This window comes from Choloepus didactylus, chromosome 10 (genome assembly GCF_015220235.1).
Source record: "Choloepus didactylus isolate mChoDid1 chromosome 10, mChoDid1.pri, whole genome shotgun sequence".
Lineage (NCBI taxonomy): Eukaryota > Metazoa > Chordata > Mammalia > Pilosa > Megalonychidae > Choloepus > Choloepus didactylus.
Window position 1 is genome coordinate 38,256,372 of NC_051316.1, and position 20,445 is coordinate 38,276,816.

Below are 20,445 nucleotides of genomic sequence, written 5' to 3' on the forward strand. Positions count from 1 at the left end.
ACCTTACATTTGCCTGTAGATCTCTTGAAGAATATGGAATGAGGTGGAAAGGGGCATTTTGGATCTGCCGTAGGTGACTTTTCCCAACGCTACAGATTTAATTTGTTGCTTTCCTTGAGGGAGGGCACATGGGCCATTCTATCCTGAGGAAACATTTACCGGCTTAATGAGGACTTCAGAGTGCTTTTCAAAAGTACTTGTCGTCATTTTCCACCCACTGTGCATTTAGGTATGCAGTTTTCATGTGTGACCTGAAAAATCTCGGTTGCATACATTCAAGTTTTAATATTCTATGAAATAATCAATGTTAAGTTCTGTGGGTGAATATTTAGTCTCATGTGTTCCCACTTCTTAGAACGTGGTTATTGTGACTTGATATTTTTAGGATATCTTCATCTTCATGCATTCCCAAGAATGTTCAGTGACGTCCAAATTTTCTGTCAAGAAGTATGTGTGTAGCAGCACCTCCACTTTATGAATATAAAAATAAATACGTGTGTGTGCGAATAACTCAGAGTCCAGAAACTTTCATGCTTTTTTACATAAGGCGATTATCTCATAGGAAGAGAAATTACAACCCAGGTGTTTCAGTCTGTTCTGACTCACGCATTAGCATAAGAGCCTCAGTCCTGGCTTGTGTCCTTGCCTTTGAGGCCCAGAGAATATAGGACGTGAATCACATCTTCTGTTTCATGTGTATCCTCCATATCAGTGTGGTGAACATTGTGGGTGTCCAAAATGTGCTTTTTGATAGAAGGAATAAGCATCAGAAACTGAACAAACCCCTCTTTCCTCAAACCTTTTCCTCTTCAGGCTTCTCGAAATAGGAATATTGTACCCCTGTTCCACCTAGTTACTCAAGCCAAAAATCTTGGACTTACATCTTTCCTGTACCACCCACAGTGCATCCATCTCCAGAATTATCGTGAATCATTCCACTTCTCTCCAGCATCATTCCTGCCATCCCTGTGCAAACCACCATCATCTTTTGCTTGGATTACTGGAATACCCTACCAACCTGTCCTTACATCCATTCTTAGCATAAATCACATTATATTGCTTCCCTGGTTGAAACCCTCCAAAGCTGTCCAGTTCACTTAGAATAAAATCCAGACTCTTTTCCTGAATACCCTGTTCTCTGTGACTTGGCCTCTTGTGTAGCCAGTGCTCCCCGTTACCTCCTACCTCTCACTGTGACTCGGCCTCCCTGGCCCTCCTGTTGTACCTCCAGCAGGCAGCCAAGCCTGTTCCCACTGGGGCCTCAGTGTCAGCCGGGCCACTGCTTGGAATGCTGTTACCTTCTAATTTTCTTGTGGCTGGATCTTCAGTATTCAGCTCTCAGCTTAAATGTCCATCTGTAGAAAGGTTTTCCCTGGCTTCCCAATTCAAAGTAGCTGCTAGGTTGCTCTGTATTCCCTTGTCCTTTAATTCTTTAATGATTAGCACCCATGTCCATCTGATTCTTTTCTCATTCATCTGTTTTCCATCTATCATCTGCCACTCACAACAGCATGTTACCTTTGTGACAGCAAGAACTTTGTCTGTCTTTATCCCTGATGCCTAAAAGAATGTCTGGCATCAGGTATACATGCAATAGAATTATTTTGTAAGTGATTGACTAAATGATTCAAGTTAAAAATCTCCAAATGCTATGGCTTTAAATTTTGAAATACTGGAGATGTTTGTCTCAGTGACTTGGGGGACTGGGGTGTTAGAGTCAGGGTAGAGATTAGGGAAAGGCCGGTGAGGCACTTGCTGCAAGTACAAAATTTAAGGAAGCTTTCTTAAATCACTGATTTTTCCTTTTGTCTCCTGCCTTAATATGGCTTCTATCTTTATTTAAAATTTGTGATTTTTGTTTCTCATGACTTTGTTGGCATTAATTTTGATTTTTAAAAATATTGCATTAAAATATTTATCTTGATTACTGAGTGTTTTGGTGCCACCCTTCCCCAGCCCTGTCTCAGATTTTTACACTTGATTTTGCTCTATAAATTATAGCAGGTATTTACTGAGCACTTACTATGTACCAGACACTGTATGCCATTTGGATTAACTCACTGAAAATTCACAGCAGAGCTGTAAACAGGTAGGGGTACTTACAGTGGAGGACACAGGATTGAATGGAACAGGTAACTTAGCACAGTCACAGAGCTATGGAGAGGAGGTACCGGACAGGTTTCTCATGTAGAATAACTTACATGAGTAGAAAGAGCTTTACAGGGTGGGAGAGAGATCGGGGTCTTTAACACTCTGGTACATTTTCTCTTCTTTTCTGGAAGGGTGCTTAAATAAATGTATAGTGAGCAAAAGGTCAAAGTTTAGGGATGGAAATACTGATCTGCTTGTTATGCAGGGAAGGAGATAAAGAGGGAGACTTAGGAGACTCAGGATGTTCTATGTATTTCATTGGGTACTATTTGGGAGCACAGCAGGGGGATGTGGAAACCCCCATCTGTTTGACTCAAATACTCTATTAAATTTAGAAATGTTTGGCCTATGACAGTGTAACCTTAAATTAAAGTGGTTTGGGGGAAAAAAGTTTTTGAGTTATAAAAAATCACTGCCAACCACACATCAAAATAAAGTATAGATACATTAGTTTATTAAGTGTAAAAAAAAAAAACCATAAAAGCTAGAATAGAATGTATACAGTTGGGACCAGTTAAAGAAGTCACAAAGGAAAATGCAGATGAATTAACTAAATACAAATTTTTAAATTGTGTATCAAATTAGAAGAAAATGACAAATTGGGGAAATATTTATAACCAAGGATTAATTTTGTTTTAACATATCAATTGTTCTGAAAAGTCAATTGTTCTAAAAACAATGTCCTTAAATTTAAAAAATATAGGCAAGTTCATGGAAGAAATATAAATGGAGAAGAAAATTTGAAACTGGTTTCTTCTCACAAGTAATTAAAGATATAAATTGAAATAAAAGATTTATTTTTGCCTTCAAATTTTAGGTATTAAAAAAATGTAGTGTTTATGAAAGTGTGGTGAGAGAGACTCTAATGGATGAGTCAGCTGCTGCCACAAGGGTGACCAGAGCCTTTATAAAAGTTGACACCCTTTGACCTAACTGCATTCCTGTGATACTCTCCTAAGGAAATAGGTGGTGGTGTAGGCCAGATTTTTGTTCAAAGATGTTTGTCAGAGCTTTATTTATTAAAGTGAAAAAGTAGAAATACTCAAATTGTGTTACAATGGGAGTTTTTAAAAATCATCACATATCCTTATGATGGCCTTTCAGACAACCATTATTATTACTTTTGAAGAATAGTGTCATGAAATAAGTCTCCCATATGTTAAGTGAAAAATAATACAGTATTATTCTAGTTTTATAAGAAGCAACAAGAACAGAGAAAGGACATCTGCCTAAAAAAGGAAATTGAAAAGAAATATACCAAGATGTTCAAATTTTAACAATTTTTAGAATTCAGAATGTCTATAATGAATATTTATGATTTTTAAAAATAGGGAAAATGTTTTATAAAAAGAAAGTGTGTGAGGATACAAGATGAAGACTGCTGGACATACAGGAGACCTTGGTAGATTCTAGTACATCTTCTTCCTCATTAGTTGTCAACCAGCTCAGCCCTTGAACTAGTCATTCCCTCCCCTTATAAAAAGCTTCTCAAGCTTTTTCTTTGAAATACAGCCAGAGGCAGAAGAAAGTGAACATTCACTTCTGGGGGCAATGGATAAGGAGTTTGGGGAGATTGGCTCCAAGTAACCTGTGGAAAATGTTTGAGCATGAAAATTCATGTAAATTTCCTGTTCTTCAGGCTGGACTGATGCTAGTTTTAAAAATATGTTTTTAATTAAGGTATCATTTACAAACCATAAAATTCACAATTTTAAAGTGGACATTTTAAAGGTTTTTAGTATCTGCAGAAGGCTGTGCAACCACCTGTGTTAGTTTTTAATGCATGCATGTTTAGCATGGACATTTCATGGTAAAATTGACACTCCAGAAAAAGCTCTTGCACCTTTGAGTTACTTGGAGCAGTATCAGGTGCTTCTCTTGGAGGACTATGGCCCTTTGAGAAGCCCAGGACTAGATGACCTTTCAAATATTTTCAATAAGTAATTGAATTTTCAATGCATTTTGCCTGTTTTTCCTTAAAAAATTATCTGAATTAGTTATTGTTAATTGACCCAGTTACAACTAACTTACCCATTGTATTCAGTTTCCATTCATAGTTGGTGAGATTGAATTTAGTTAATTTCTGTTACATTTTAAAAACTGTCCTGTACCTTTTGCCAGACCTTGCTGGGGAGAAATGGGAAATATATACCCAACCATTGCCTTCGAGGGGCAGTTTTCTAAGCAGAGGAAATTATGGGGACTTTGGTATTTTAGGACTGTTCAGGGTAAGGTTCCAACCTAAGTGGAGGAAAATGTGCAGAAGGCAGAATACATGTATTTTAAAATATACATAGCCTGGAATGTGGACAACACATGGATTATATTTTGATCAGTGTTATTAAATCATTTTTTATCTCAGTGCTGTTAATTCTTTGCAGGTGTGCTTTGACAATGTGCATGTGGGTCAAAATTCCTCCTTGAAATTTCTGGTTCTACTTTATACAAGTTTATGTGGAAGTAGCCCAAGTTCAGCTTTGGTGCTGAGACTCCGTATTTCAGACTCTTGACCTAAACCAATGGACCTTAATAAGTGCAGTTACTTGAATTATAATTCAGCTCCACGAGTCTTTTTTTTTTTTTAATTTTTTTTTATTTTTATTATTCTTTTTTATGTAGTTTTATTGAGATATAATCACATAACATACAGTCGTTCAAAGTGTACAATCATTTGCTCACAGTATCGTCATATAGTTCTGCTTTTATCACCACAATCAAACTTTGAACGTTTTCATTACTCCAAAAAATCAAATAAAAATTAAAATAAAAAAGAATATCCAAAACATCGCATTCCTCTCCACCCCCATTGTTCATTTACTTTTTTTAAAAATACTGTTTAATTGATATATATTCATACACTCTACAGTCATTCATAGTGTACAATCAGTTATTCACAGCACCATCATACGGTTGTGCGTTCATCACCAGAATCAGTTTTTGAACCTTTTCCTTACTCCAAAATAAAAATATAAGCAAAAAAAGAACACCTAAATCTTTCCATCTCCTCTATCCCACCCTTTTCTTCATCTAGTTTTTGTCCCCATTTTTCCACTCATCTGTCCATACACTGGATAAAGGGAGTGCAATCCACAAGGTTTCCACAGTTACACTCTGCAAGCTACGTAATTATACAATCGTCCTCAAGAATCAAGGTCACTGGGTTGCAGTTCGACAGCTTCAGGTTCCCTCTAGCCACTCCAACACACTAAAAACTAAAAAGTGATATCTATATAGCACATAGGAATACCCTCCAGAGTGACCTCTCATCTCCATTTGAAATCTCTCAGCCACTGGAACCTTATTTTGTTTCATCTCTCTTCCCCCTTTTGGTCAAGAAGATCTTCTCAATCCCACAGTATGAGCCTTTGGTTTTGTTCTTAGTAGGTCCTTATCCAAATAAAGATAAAGTGCTGGGTGTTGGGTGCTGGGTGCTGGCCATTCAAGAGGGCTGGAGCAGGGGACGTTTCGCCTGAGCCTTCACATTCATTAAGGGCTTCAGATGTTGACTTATGATTGTTTGATGATATCCCCAAATACAGTCATGAAAGACCTGGCAAATGAATATATTCATTATACAACTTTAAATAATAAAGATTTGTAACTCTGTTTTGGCATGTCTTCATTTTTTGGAAACCTAAAAAAAAGTGGAAATGGTGTGAGTCTCCCTCAGTAAGTGAGAGGTCCTGCTAAGGTGCATTTTCTGGCTCTTTTTCAGGATAGAGAGAATGAACCATGTGCACTTGTGCCAAGTCCCGAAAATGCAGTGTTCAGTGATTGCTTCTCAGGCCCATTGTATGGAAAGTGGGGGCACCAATGTTCTTTAGAGCAGTGACGGAGTAACTGACACTTTTAGGACACTTAGCAATACTTGTACATGTAGGGACTGACTTCCCAGCTCTTCCAATAAGGGTGTGGTTTAGGAAGCCAATTTAAGTGAGAAAGGACTAATGAGTTCATGATTGTTTTCAACAATAAAAACGAATTCATTACTATTAAGAAGTTAATGTATTATTGGATTTAAAACTGTTGTCTCCAGTAGGGTGTGGGGGAAGAAAAATTGTCCTGCTTTTAGAGATTAATTGGACAGCAGTATTAGCAGATTGCATTGTGCAAATCGGCAAAATAATCAGTGTAAGCATATAGATACTTAGTATGAATAGGATACATAGAGTAAATATGAATTTGTGGCAGAACCTATATGTGGGTATCCTCTTTTATTGAAAAGATCTTGGCCAAACCTAAAATGGAGGCATTAGACTGTGTGTGTGCATGTGAGAGAGAGAGAGAGAAAGAGAGAAAAAGGGGGAGAGAGAGAGAGAGAGAGAAAGAAAGAAAGAAAGAAACAGCTTACAAAGTAATACACTCCATTCCGTACTGGGATATTAAGTTTATATTTGATGTTTGTTCTGATGGAAGGAGAAGTGAAGGGAATTCTGTTTTATTCTGATGTAATACATAGAGAAGAAAAAAAATATTAAGTATCTCTCAAAGCTGACTATGCATGCTGGATGAAGTGGCCTTTTTAGTAGCATGATTCTTAAGTAATCTCATTTCTGGGTGTTTTAATGAGCTGGGATAAGAAAAGGCAGAATAATGCCTAAAACAGTACAAATAACTTTCTTGGGAAAATTTTATAGCAATATTCATAGGGACCATTAAAGGAGAAAGCACTGGTTATGTGCAGCTCATACTTGTATGTGTGTTGGTTTGTGTGTTAAAAGTTGTTAAATGACTTAATTGGAGGATGTTCAAATTAGGAAAAATATTCCCTCTTCCCAAGACATTTCATATAAGGGTCTGTTCCAGTTTGCTAATGCTGCCGTTTTGCAAAATACCAGAAATGGATTGGCTTTTATAAAGGGGGTTTATTTGGTTACAAAGTTACAGTCTTGAGGTCATAAAGGGTCCAAGGTTACCTTCACTGAAGGATGGCCATTGGCATCCAGAAAACCTCTGTTAGCTTGGAAGGCACGTGGCTGGTGTCCGCTTGCTCCCAGGTTGCGTTTCAAAACGGCGTTCTCCGAAATGTTGCTCTTGGGGCGTTTTGTCCTCTCTTAGCTGTAGCTCCTCTTCAAAATGTCACTCTTAGTTGCTCTCCAAGATGTCATTCACAGCTGCTCTGCGTCTGCGCTTGTGTGGCTCTTTTTAAATTTTTTTTTTTTTTATTAAATTCTGTTTTATTGAAATACATTCACACACCATACAATCATCCATGATATACAATCCACTGTCCACAGTATGATAACATAGTTATGCGTTCATCACCACAATCTATCTCTGAACATTTTCCTTACATCAGAAAGAACCAGAACAAGAATAAAAAATAAAAGTGAAAAAAGAACACCCAAATCATCCCCCCATCCCACCCCATTAGTCCTTTAGTTTTTATCCCCATTCCTCCACTCATCCATACACTAGATAAAGGGGGTGTGATCCACAAGGTCTTCACAATCACACTGTCACCCCTTGTAATCTACATTATTATATAATTGTCTTCAGGAGTCCAGACTGCTGGGTTGGAGTTTGGTAGTTTCAGGTAATTACTTCTAGCTATTCCAATACATTAAAGCCTAAGAGGTGTTATCTATATAGTGCATAAGAATGTCCACCAGAGTGACCTCTCGACTCCATTTGGAATCTCTCAGCCACTGAAACTATTCGTCTCATTTTGCATCCCTCTTTTGGTCAAGAAGATACTCTCAGTCCCATGATGCCGGATCCGCATTCATCCCCGGGAGTCATACTCTGCGTTGCCAGGGAGATTTACACCCCTGGGAGTCAGGTGTGTGGCTCTTTTTAAAGTTCTTGAGTGATCCAATAAAGACCCACCCTGAATGGGTGAGGCAACACCTCCATAGAAACAATCCAATGAAAGGTCTCATCCACAGTTGATTGAGTCACATCTCCATGGAGACACTGAACCAATAGGTTCCAACCTAATCAACACTAATAAGTCTGCCCCCACAAGATTGCATCAAAGATAATGGCATTTTGGGGGACATAATACATCCAAACTGGCACAGAGTTGAATGTTGGACTTTTTTACCAATGATCTAGGAAAACGCTATCTACTAGTAGAAAAGTCTCTTTTAGAGATAATGAATTGTGAAGACTCTACTTTTCATGTGGCCTTAGGAATAACATTGTTTTATGTAATTTGGGAACAGCGGTGTTTTTTTTTTTTTTTTTTTTATTGTACTGAGTATTTTTTTCATACTAATCATGAGTAGATTGTTACAATGCCCATTGAAAACTTGGAGAATATTGTATAAGTCAACAAAAATAGGAGGTGGACACATGAAACTTAGCTTATACATTTGGTAAGAATAGTTCATTTGTCTCCATGATCAAACTCTTCATAATAGAACAAAGATGCCGAGTTTTTTGCTCGGTTGATGTTTTAATCCATATACTTCATTTTTTCAGAATCCAATTTTAATACATAATAATACTTTACTACTTTTGTCTTTCTACCTAGAGTATTTGCATCACACAGATGTTTTCTTACGTGAAGCTTTGCCTTCACTTTGAATATGCTGCATTTATGTAATAAAATCAAATTCTGAGCATTGAGTTCATAAGGAAATTTATTTGGGAGGGATGACAAATCGGTTGAAAGATAGCTCCAAGATTCAAAATGGTCCCATTAATTGAAGTAGTATCCAGAAATTCAAAATTAGTTCAGATGGATTAAAATTGGGGGTGGTCAAAGCCATATTGAGGCATTTTTTAGAAGGTGAGCAGTACAGGTTATTGACCCTGGATTCTGGGCAGCCGTGGGTTGATAAAGGTAGCCACAAGCCTGGACTGGGCATCTGAAGACCTGGGTTCCAGCCCTGACCTGCCACCAGCCATACACCTCAGGCATGCTAGCTCTCCAAGCTGTCCTTTCCTTTCCTGAAATAAAGATACCTCTTACACAGTCTCGAGAAGGTAAGGGACAATGCATTTCAGAGTACTTTGCAGATTTCTTTTCTTTACAACCAAGCGGATATTCAAGTGGTGAAGACAACTGTTTCCCCTGTCTGTTAGTCTTGAAGTGTATGTGTGTGTATACATGTATGCATGTATGTATGCACCTGTGTGTGCACACACTGAGTGTAAGTGCATTATTTGTTAGTGCTTTGAGGGAGAGTCAGGAGCCCTGGAGTTTGGTTTGGGCCTGATCATTTCTTGGCTGGAGGACACCTGGTTTTCATCTTCCTGATTTCCTCTTCCTTGATAGGCCTCCAGAAGAGTGAGTACTGACCAGACAGCACTTTGTAAGCTAGAGAGCACCTTAGCAATAGGTTTATAGAGAAAAGGGGAGAGCACCCTGCCTTCCCTTGTCCTCTCTGTCCTCTGTCTTGTTAAGCCCTCTGTTTTCCTTTTGGTATTTGTACCAGTGAGAGTCTCAGCAGGAGATAGATGGCACATTTGTGGAGAAGGCCACCCAGCAGGACCTGTGGTGGTGGGGGGGCACAGCACATCTGGGGTGTTCCTGCAGGGAGGAACCTGGGGGACAAATACTCCGTTCTCATTCTACTCGCTGGTCTCCTCCTGGTGTCTCCTATTGGCTAAATCAAGCAGGGGACGGGACGGGGAGCTGTCGATGAAATCCTTACAGGGCAGCCTCCTGGGGCAAGATGGAGAAGGTGGAGGCTTAGGAAGATAGTTTACTTTGGAGTTGGTTTTTGAATTCTTTTTTCTTTCCTCTTAGCTTCTCTCCATTAATTCCTTGGGCATTTATTCTGCCCCTACTTCTGCTTTAGCATGGAGGTCCCCAGCAAGACTTGTGGACCAGATTCCAAGAACGTGTCAAGTGCTTGACTGCTTTTGCCTAATGTGATTTAAATGAAACACAGCCAATGTAGTTTATACTTCATTTGCTGCCTTTTTTTTTTTTTTTTTTTAATTTTGGGGGGCGAGTATATAAAATTTTCTGAAACGACCAGGAGAAAGCGAGGGCCTTATGACCTGATAATCTTTCTTCCTTTTTTCATACCATTGACCTCACACATTAAGAACTCTTCTGCTTTTGCTGTGGCAAGAACTGGCGGAGATTCTGATTCAACGATTATGTCTACAGCTGGGCTCTCAGAGCAATCTTTGGGGTAGGGATAATAACAAAGAAACAGGCTGAATTTTTTCCTTGCTTACTTTTAATTGCTTGGAGCAGTCAAGATACTAGTTTGTGTAAATTGTTGATTGATTAACAAGAAATAATAGCTTTATTTCTACTAAAAACGTCACCTCTTAGATACGTCATATGTTTCTCCAGTATTCATGGTTAGGAGTCTAAAATAGTCATTTTACACTCTTTGGATTAATCCTGGTGAAATGGGCCAATAGCATTCACATTGTGGCGTTAAATTTATATTTCAAGGAATTCCATGTCACTTTATTAAAAGTAATAGAAAAAATAAAGGAATCAGCTACAGCACAAGTATGGGGTTAGAAATCATCTTTCATTTTAACTGTGCAAGAGTTCTTTGTTTACCAAGACATCTGCAGTCATTTAAGACAGCTTCTATGAAAACTGTAATACTTATTTGAATTTCTGGTGATTGTTTATAAAGATAGTAATGAAATCCAACCACCAGAGAAATAAAATGAAATTAGGGCAGATGTAGTATTCTCCTCCCTTTTCTTCCTTCCCTCCTTTCCATTTTTTCATTTGTTCTCCCTGGAGAGGAAAGAGTAGTACAGCACTGGTCATAAAGTCATCCTGCATTTTATTCTATTCTTTCTTGTTTAATATCCAAATAGATATTTTTATTTATCTACATTGTTGGGGGAAGACAAAGACATTTATTGTTTTCAAAGAAATTTGAAAGTGAGTGAGAAATATCATTCAGAAATGAGATGGCATACCAAAAAAAGCCACTTAACATTTAGAAAAACAAAGTTCTTAGATTCCTAATTTTAAATTCTAAAACTAAAAATTTTGATTCCTGTGGAAGAACAGGTTGTCATTTAGTGAGATGACCTCATCTCTTCCTTGTTCCTTCTTCTCACAGGCATTTCTAGCTCTGTAGGCTTCAGGCTTCTGGTAACAGAGAGGGAATATTGAAGAAGGGAAAGATGAAACAACAGAGATGCCAAAATCCAGTGAAAATAAATTTCTGCATCTTGTTATCAGTCAAAAGTGGACCAAAGTTAGAAGAGTCACTGTGGCTTTCCTGAATTAGGGGATGCCTTAAAATAACTCAACCTACCGAAACCCCCAGAAATAAATACAGTTGACACCTTCTGTCTAGAAAAATGATCCTGATTCTTGTCTGATCATGATGCTATACTCTCTGTATACCTCAACTTAAAATAAGAGAAAACATGTGGAAATTTTGTCTTTTATCTTATCTCTTTCTGAACAGTTACTTGTGTACCTGAATTATCATTTCCAGATTCAAATCCTGGCTAAACAGCTCATTTGGAGTATTTCAGATATTCACCAGGGAAGAGTTTTATCAAATGTTTACTATGTTCAAAAGATGCTGTTTTCATTGTGTTTCCAATAAGATACTTGGTTTCAACTTACTAACACAGTTCCATGCTGAGTGGCTCCCAAATAAGTTGTTTGGTTTCTGTGTTGGGTTTTTTGTTTGATTTTTGTTTGTTTGTTTGTTTTTTGTAGCTAATCTGCCTTTGAAATGGAATCTCATCCCTGTATTTTTTTTTTTTAAACTTTATTTTGAAATATTTTCAAACTTACAGGACAGTTGCAAAAATAGTTCAAAACCCATACAGAGAACTCCAGATAACCCACCCCCTCAAAACCCAGATTCACCAACTTTTAAGTCTTTTCCAAACTTTCCTTATCATTCTACCTATACCTGCTCCCTGTCTGTCTTTATCTATCTATCTATCTATCTATCTATCTATCTATCTATCTATCTATCTAGCATTTGAGAGTAGGTTATATACATCATACTCCTTAAACACAATACTTTGGTATATATTTCCCAAGAATAAGGATAGTCACTTATATCGCAACTTTAAGTATAGTCATCAAGTTCAAGAAACAACATTGATGTAAAGCTTACGATCTATATTCCAATTTTTTCATATGTCCCAATAATGTACTTTTGGGCATTTTCTCCTCCATTATTAGGTCCAGTCCGTGATCATGTATTGCATGTAATTGTCATTGTCTCCTTAGTCTCTCTCTTTGTTTAAATTGTGGAAACATAAACGTAAACTTTGCATAAACTTTTCCATGCAAACAAACCCTTCAGAGAATGCCCTTGAGTGGGATTTATCCCATTCACAGTTTTGTGCCGTCCTACCTCCATTGATGACCAGACCATCCCTGTACTTTTACTTAGGATTCACTGTAGGTGGCATTTCCTCTCCCTGGGATGCTGTCCCGTGATGCTCCTCCCAGCGGCTCCTCAGGGCTGTCAAGGCCCTGTCACCGCATCTGGTTTAATTATCTGAGAGGCTGTGAGAAGGCGGTGTGGTCTGATGCTCTGTTGTCGTCCGTTTTTCAGGGACAGGAGAGAGTGGCAAGAGCACGTTTATCAAGCAGATGAGAATCATCCACGGGTCTGGCTACTCGGATGAAGACAAAAGGGGCTTCACCAAGCTGGTGTATCAGAATATCTTCACGGCCATGCAGGCTATGATCAGAGCCATGGACACTCTCAAGATCCCGTACAAGTACGAACACAACAAGGTAGGGGCGGCTCTTTGTGTGAACTGCTGGCAAAGCAGTCCACAACACAAATAGTCTCTGAAGTGTCTGAAATGTGTAGTGGGTTTCTGAAATTTTTTTTTCCGTCTTGTTCTAAATGGGGCTTTTAATAAACAATAAGTTGATAAAATTTTTTTTTCCTTAAATCTTTAAAGTCACACCTGTACAAAATAGGAGTTGTTTTCTTAGTGATATCCACAAGAGACGTATTTGGATGTTCAACCGTAAGTATATGGATGCTTAAATTTTGGGAAGCACCTTACATTAAGAAGACAGTTTTAGGTACAATGCAGATTTATTACAATGAGGGAATTCACAGCAGAGGCAATAGCTTTGCTTCAGCCTCTCACTCCCCATTTATGCTTCAGTGAAAAACAAAAACAGAAACAGCTGAAGACCGTAATGTCCAGTTTAATTTTGGATTTTGTGACTTCCTTTGAGTAGTACCATGGCCTTAATTTTATTTCAGAATAGGCCCATCTCTCATATCTAATAACCTTTTGAAACATGTTTCCCTGCAATATTGAAAATTAATGGAAACTTCTAAAATCACGTGAGAAAGAGTTAGGAAAAAAATCTGAATTTTCAGCTTTTTTTTTTTTTTAAGAAAACAAGCAAGCTTTTCCAATATCCACCAGCACTTCTTAGTTGAAATAGAAAACGAGTTTTTCAGGTGAAAACAAATGCTGTTATTGCTCACCCTGCAAAGATCATAGAGACTTAGTACCAGACAAGCTTGGTGTGACTGAGGGTGGCTCCCTGTGTGAGTTTACACTGCAGTTTTCCTGCAGGAAGCCCAGGGGCAGGGGCTGTGCAGAGGCACCTGTCCTGAGGGAAGGGAATGTGTTTAGCATCTGTGATAATATCTTGATAGTCTGCTTTCCTGCCTTCCTGTTAATCAGGATGTCCACTGATGGATGCAGTCTCTGTTCCTTAGGGCTTGTGGGTCCTGAGCTTACAGTAAGCTAGTAAAGTCCCACCTTTTGTTGACAAAATTGCTACGTTTGCATGGGCAGTTATTCTAGGGACTTCAGTCAGAACTTTCATTCTGCAGTACTCTTGATGAGCAACTGTTAAGAATATTTCCACTAACCAAAGTTAATAGGTAACAGCAAGAAGTTGGCATGCACACTGTAACTCATCAACTGAGATTTACTCAAAAAAGAAAAAATGAAATTAGAAAAAATAAAGCGGTTCTGTGTATCTCCACTTCTTTTACCATCCAAATGTTTCTAAATATACTGCTCTTCTTAAAATCAGGCATTTCTTATTCTTGGACAGTTCCTTGAAATTAACTGGCTGTTTTTTGGTGACAGCAAGAGAGAACCTCCAGGAATAATCCTTCCTGCTTTTACTCTCAGGATTGAAAAATTGCTGGGCAGGTTTATCAGTCCTAGAATACGGTACCCTAACCAGATGAGGCTATTTGGGTATCTAAGCACTCTGAATTTAAAAGGATCAGGGTTTTCTTTCTCCCCTAAGAAATCTCAGTGTAATGAGTTTCTAAAATCGGCAGAATGCTTGTTTACTGGCAGTTGTGACAAAATTCTGTTGAAGGAGTTTTTTTCTTTAATGCCAGCAGCTTTCCCATTCTTCACCTGGTGATAATAGGATGGTCTGATGAATTCTGGCTGAGTTCCATGTGTGATCCATATCTCATACACATATTGCCAGTTTATAATATAATATATTATAATTAATATAATGTAATATACCATCTACTTAAATTTGACTAAAGAATCATCTTTCTTGGATGACCTAGAAGAACACTTCAGGATCTTGCCTTCGTTTTGTATTTTCATATGAAGATCAATTATTGTACGGTTATATGGATGTAGAAGGTAGGGTGGAATTTATGCCTTATTCACTTAACACATTGACAAATATTTAATGATGTGTGTTTGAGCTGTGTGTATCAATTATAGTTAATTGGACTTTACTGAATACTCTTCAATTATAAATCAACAGATCATAAAAAGTTACAATAATAAGGGTTTTTCTCAGATATCATAGTTACCCTGAAAATCTTCCCATGCCTTTTGGTTACTTAATAGACTAATATAGTGATATTTATGTGAATTCCTCAATATGTTTAATCTCCTTTGATTTGTAATATAATTACTTTCATATTTGTTTCATTTTCTCTACAAGCATTTCTCTTCCCCTGCTTTATCCATTAACTCCCTGAGTCCGCCCATTCCTTGCCTTTGTTAATGCTTCTGAAGAAGTGTATCTTCTCCTTCCTGTTCAACTCAATTGTCACTTCCTCTAAGAGTTCACCACTAACCCCCCACCCCCACCCCATGGTACTAAGCAAACCCACTCTTCTTTAGCATAACCCATAGTGGAGGTATGTATAATTGTCTGGCTTATATTAATTATGGTGATTTGGGTATTGATCTTGTTTCTCTGACTGAACTCTAAGCTTCTTGAAAGTAAAGCATGTGCCAGATCCATCTTTGTATTCCTTATTGTTCTTGATGTTGTATCTTGTACATAGGAGATGCTCAAAAATTACTTGTTTTATGGATAGGTGAATCATTTGTAAGATTAAAACAACTGAAAGTCTCCTCTTCCTCCAAAGTTGTTGAAATGATTATTTAAATCAACACGTAGCTGTTGCAACTCTCTTATATGCATAAGGGAATAAATGCCATTATAGGATAGTATAAGTAAATAAATGTCAGAGATGCAGAGAAGTTTAATTGGGGCTGGGTTTGAAATTTATAAACAAGAAAGGTGGAAGGGCATTTCTGGGGGAGGGGAGTTTTGGAGGTTGGGGGAAGGGCTGGAATAAATGTTCAGAAAAAGGAATATGCACATGATGACGTACTGTAAATCAGCCTGCTTAGTTTGAGCAGAATTCTCATAGAGAAGGGCTCAAAAATAAGAACAAAAAGATGTTTAAGATGTGCTTGTGAAGGGTTTTAAATCCAGGCTCTAAGAAGTTTGAATTTCATTTTCATGTGTTCATGGCACTTACTTAATAATAATATTTTATGTTTTGGTAAGAATTATCTTCAGAGATTTCTGGTTACAATGCTGTATGCTGTATATTTTATAAATAGTTGAAAGGATTTGGTTTGTATTTTATTAGCGGTTACTTAGAAGCAGCTATTCTGATTTATATTATTTAGTGACAAATGATATAAAAATAAGCCTTTAGTGTTTTTTTTTAAAAGCTTCTCTTCATTTACTTACTGTCTATACTGACTATCTAGAAATAGTAGCATAAATAAAAATAAATGTTTTCCAATATGCTCAACATAACTTCGTACTTGCTTCTGGGCTTGTCTATTTTATAAACATTACTTACAAATTATATGGCCTGGTCTTAACTGTGAAATTTTTCACCTTTTTTTTTTTGCTGTAAAATTGGTTCTAACTGTGGGAATGCCACACTAAAATATTGGAATTTCTTTTGCTCTGCATTGAGTTGAGTGTTCTGGGTTGTTGGGGGGATGGTGCAGTGGTCAGGGGCTCTAGGCCACAGTTCCTGGGCCAGATGGTGGTTTGGCATTGCGTGCCTTTCGTAGACCTCAATCTGTGTTCCTTGAATTTCCAATTCAGGACCAAAAAAATTGTAAACTTTAACCAAAAAAAAAAAAAAAATGTTTAATTCCTTCTTGTGTGTGTATCTGCTGTACTGTTTTTAGACCTTCTTTGCCAAACAGGTAATATTTTTAGGTGAGTTGCTTGGACTCAGCCCAAGTGAGAGAACACATACCTTTTAGAACTTTTTCTGAATATACTGTGACGTAGAGCTTGTTTATTCCTAAATATTATTTTGCCTTTTCCCTAAACATAATTATTGATAGATGATGATATGAGGGATTAAATATTTGTCACTTGGTCTATTCAAAAGATGCATTTACGGCTCCACTGGGTGCAAGGATTGGATTATGAAATTTCTCTGTCATTTCTTACTTTCCAAAAGGAGGAATTTTCATCATAGTTATTTTATGATTTCTTAACTTATACAAACATTCTCTGGTCCTAAAATCAGCTCTTAATATAAAGGAAGTGACATAAAGCCCCTGGGTTAACATGGCTAAGGAACTCTCTTGAATTACAACTTCGGGAAGGAGAGCACAAGCCTTGAACCCCTGGATTTTTGTGTACTTATTATCTGCACCTGGCAATTGGCATTCTTCCTTTATTGTCTGTTGTTAGTTATACATGTGCCTTATTTTCCCAATCATGTTGCAAACTACCTGACAGTAAGCAAGCTCCTTGTTTTACAGTTCTTTGTCTTCTTCACAACCTGCCACAAATGTAGGAGCTTAATAGAGATGTACCTATTGAGCAGATTACTCCAGATAGCGAGTGCTGGTGTCCCTTTATTGTTGGCTTATGATTTCTGTGAACTCTGAAATTAGGATATTCTTAGGGCAGTTTCACAGATATCGATAGGCCTTTGCTCCCTTTACCAGCCCGGGAAAGAGAAAAGCATCCGATACGATGCTTTTTTAGCCATTCAACTCAACATGCCTGTGAAGAGTAGAAACTGGCCATGTGCTAATGTTGGATAGAAAATACCACCTTTTATTTTGTTTAGTGTCTACTTTCAGACTTGAAAGTCCTAAAGACCAGGGCTCACTAAGTGCCTAGGCTGCAGCTACCTCTGACTACCTACCCAGGAGGTGAAAGGTGTTTTCAGGCCTGACTCCCATGGTTCCCTTTTACCTGGGTGGAGGGGCTCTGAGTAGACGCTTTGTTCCGGTATCTTTTGTCCTCCCCAAACTCTTCTCAGAAAGGACTTGTCACAGGGAAAGTACCTCCTTAAACACATTTACAGCTTTTGGAATTTTCTGTACTTCCTGAAAAATCCAAGATCTCAAAAGCCATCTTTCCTTTGCCAAAAGAAAAATGTAGCCAAGATTCTGGAGAACTTCCCAACTTATTTCTGTTTTTGATCAATTGGACAACAAGTTACTGTGCTATTTTTTTCTAACATCAGGGCATTTTTTTTAGTTTGCAAAATGCCAATACAATATTTCTCACCTGTATACTAAACAGGCAATAAGGCGGAACAGATAAGTATACACCTCCCTCTTTCTGTCTAAGGAGTCTGTCTATAAGCAACAGAAGCCAACACTGGCAAACTGAAGCAGGAAAAATAATTTTATGGGAATGTGGCATCACTGTGAGAATTGAAGGGAAACTGAAGGACTGTTTTTTGGAAATGAGGGCAGATCTGGGGAACTTATCTGTGGGATGGATGAACTCTGGCAGTTTTCAATCTCAGTCACACCACTCAAGATTCAGATTACTGGTGAAATGTGCCTGATTCACCCAGCCTGGGTTCTGTGCTAGCTCTTTGGATAGGGAAAGGCTGGGCTATTTCATAGACATTCCCTGAGGGAAATCTGGGTGCAGTTAGAGGAAGATGGGAATGATGCTGGTACACATGACAAATATCTACTGCAAAAGTACTCCATCAGTTTAAACAATAGAATGGCACATGGTTCCTATGTATAAGCAGACCCTTAAGCCCGTCCTTTCTTATTTTGGGCTCTACCATGAAGAAACGGTTATTGGTTAACTTGGAGAAAGGTGAGTTAATGACTTAGTATTCGGTAGCTGAGTTTGAACCCAAGAACTACATAGCTGAGTAACTTTGGGATTGTCATGTTTCCTCCCTAAGACTAAATTTTTTTACCCTCCAATCTGAATTTCCTCATGTGTAAAATGAGAATAATGATGGTATTGTCTCAAGGGTTAAATAGGTAATAATGTGAAATTATTATCAGACGAATTGGCATCAAGGAGAGGATGAATACCACTAATCTTCCATCTTTATTAAGAACAAAATAAACAGAAAATAACTTAAACAAGATTGACCGGATTTAGGAGAGGTATCTAAGGAAAACTTTCCTGAGAGTGACAGTCATTGAAATGGGATATCAAATGAGGTAGAGAAATCTCCTTATCTGGATGTGTTCAAAAATAGAACATATTTTTAAATAGAAGATGAAATTCTTTAAGGCAGTTTTGCTGAAATGAGGCAAGAAGGGATGGTCTAGACAACCTCTGAAGTCCTTTCAAACACTATTTTCCCTCATGCCAATTCTCTGATTCCAGAACTCTAATGAAGAGATTAGACTGTGGTTAAAGTTATGTTGTTATAACTTGAAACTCTTACCTTCCTTGAACTTTGTCCATTCTAGATCACCTAGAAAAAATTTTGGAAAAAAAGAAAGAAAAAGAAAAATAGATTCATTTTGACAGTGGTCTCCAGTCTGATGGATAAATTTTCTTTCTTTGCATATAAATCCTGTAAGTGATAACGTTTACTTCTGTGTGGTTGTTTTTTGTTTTTGTTTGTTTTTTGTTTCTTTAAAACAGTGTTTGGAATTCAGTATCAGGTGCAGCTTTGGTGGGTAGTGATGTTGGTGATTTTAATTGGATTGATCACTATTGGGCACCAAAGGCAGCATGCATTTTTTTCAGAGGAGAAATTTCTACTCCTGCTTCTATAAATCTTTGAGACTCTTTTCTTCTTTCCAAAGGAATCTGGGGCTTTTCTTGACCAACTTGATGTGTCAGCCACCTCTTTTTCTGAGGTTGGTTTACCACTTTCTCCTTTCTCTCCAGGGCTCTTGTTGGGAATTGTATCACCACTGATTCTCTGGTAACTGTTTCAACTTTCAAAACTCCCTTTTATAATCTCTTTTCTCTTGTAATGTCTTGCAAATACTTCCTAGTCACATTTCCATATCTTTACTCTGTCCTTGTTCCATTGCAATTCTTTCTTCTTGTCTACCCACGTCAGTCATGTAGAAATAGAAGATGAATATGAGATTTTTATCCCTTTTTCTTGGCTAAAATCTATCTATAATCCCAAGGCATACCACATCACTTATCCAGGATGAGCATGAGTTCAATATTGTCAGAGGAGGACTTTGAAGCAAAGAGGGACTTTATCAGTAGACTGAAGATGACTTTGTGTGTGTGTGTTTAATTTTTATTGAAGTATAACTTTTACTTATAGAAGAATGCAGAAATCATCAGTACTGAGTCCTGTGTATTTTTCCATTATAAACACATTTATAATGAGCAACAGAACAAGCCAGAGCCTCAGAATCCTCTTTATGTTCCCTTCCATTCACTCCTTCCAGCTCCAACAGGGGGACCACCTGACTTCTAGGAACATAGATTAGTTTTGTTTGTTTTTGAACTTCGTATGAATGAAATATACAGTATAAATATTCCTTTGTATCTGGTTTATTTTGCTTAACATTATATTTGTGAAATTCATTCATGTTTTGCTTATCATTTTAAGTCATTCATTCTCATTGCTATATGACCACAATGTCCCATAGAACTTTCTGTAGTGAGGAAGATGTTTCGTATCTGTGCTGTATAGTAGCCACTAGCCACATGTAGCTTAATGAAGCCCTGAAATGTGGCTAGTGTGACTGAGGAACTGAATTTTTACTTTTGGTTCATCTTAACTAATTAAAGTCTAAATTTATGTAGCCATATGTGAACAGTGGGAACTGTATTTGACAGCAAAGTTGTATGACATTCCATTTTATGAATATACTGTCATTTAATTCTGTATCCTGTTGTTAATGTAAATTTGGGTGTTTGCGGCTAATACAAATAATTCCGCTATA

The 20,445-nt window shown here is 37.6% G+C and overlaps 1 protein-coding gene across 1 annotated transcript in view; it reads left to right on the forward strand.

Annotated features, from left to right (window-relative positions):
- The window catches only part of GNAQ (G protein subunit alpha q), a 307,686-nt gene that overhangs the window by 98,492 nt on the left and 188,749 nt on the right, over window positions 1-20,445 (forward strand). The window contains exon 2 of the mRNA XM_037798660.1: window positions 12,621-12,805. Coding sequence (XP_037654588.1) covers window positions 12,621-12,805 — 185 coding nt within the window. The remainder of the gene's footprint in view (window positions 1-12,620; window positions 12,806-20,445) is intronic.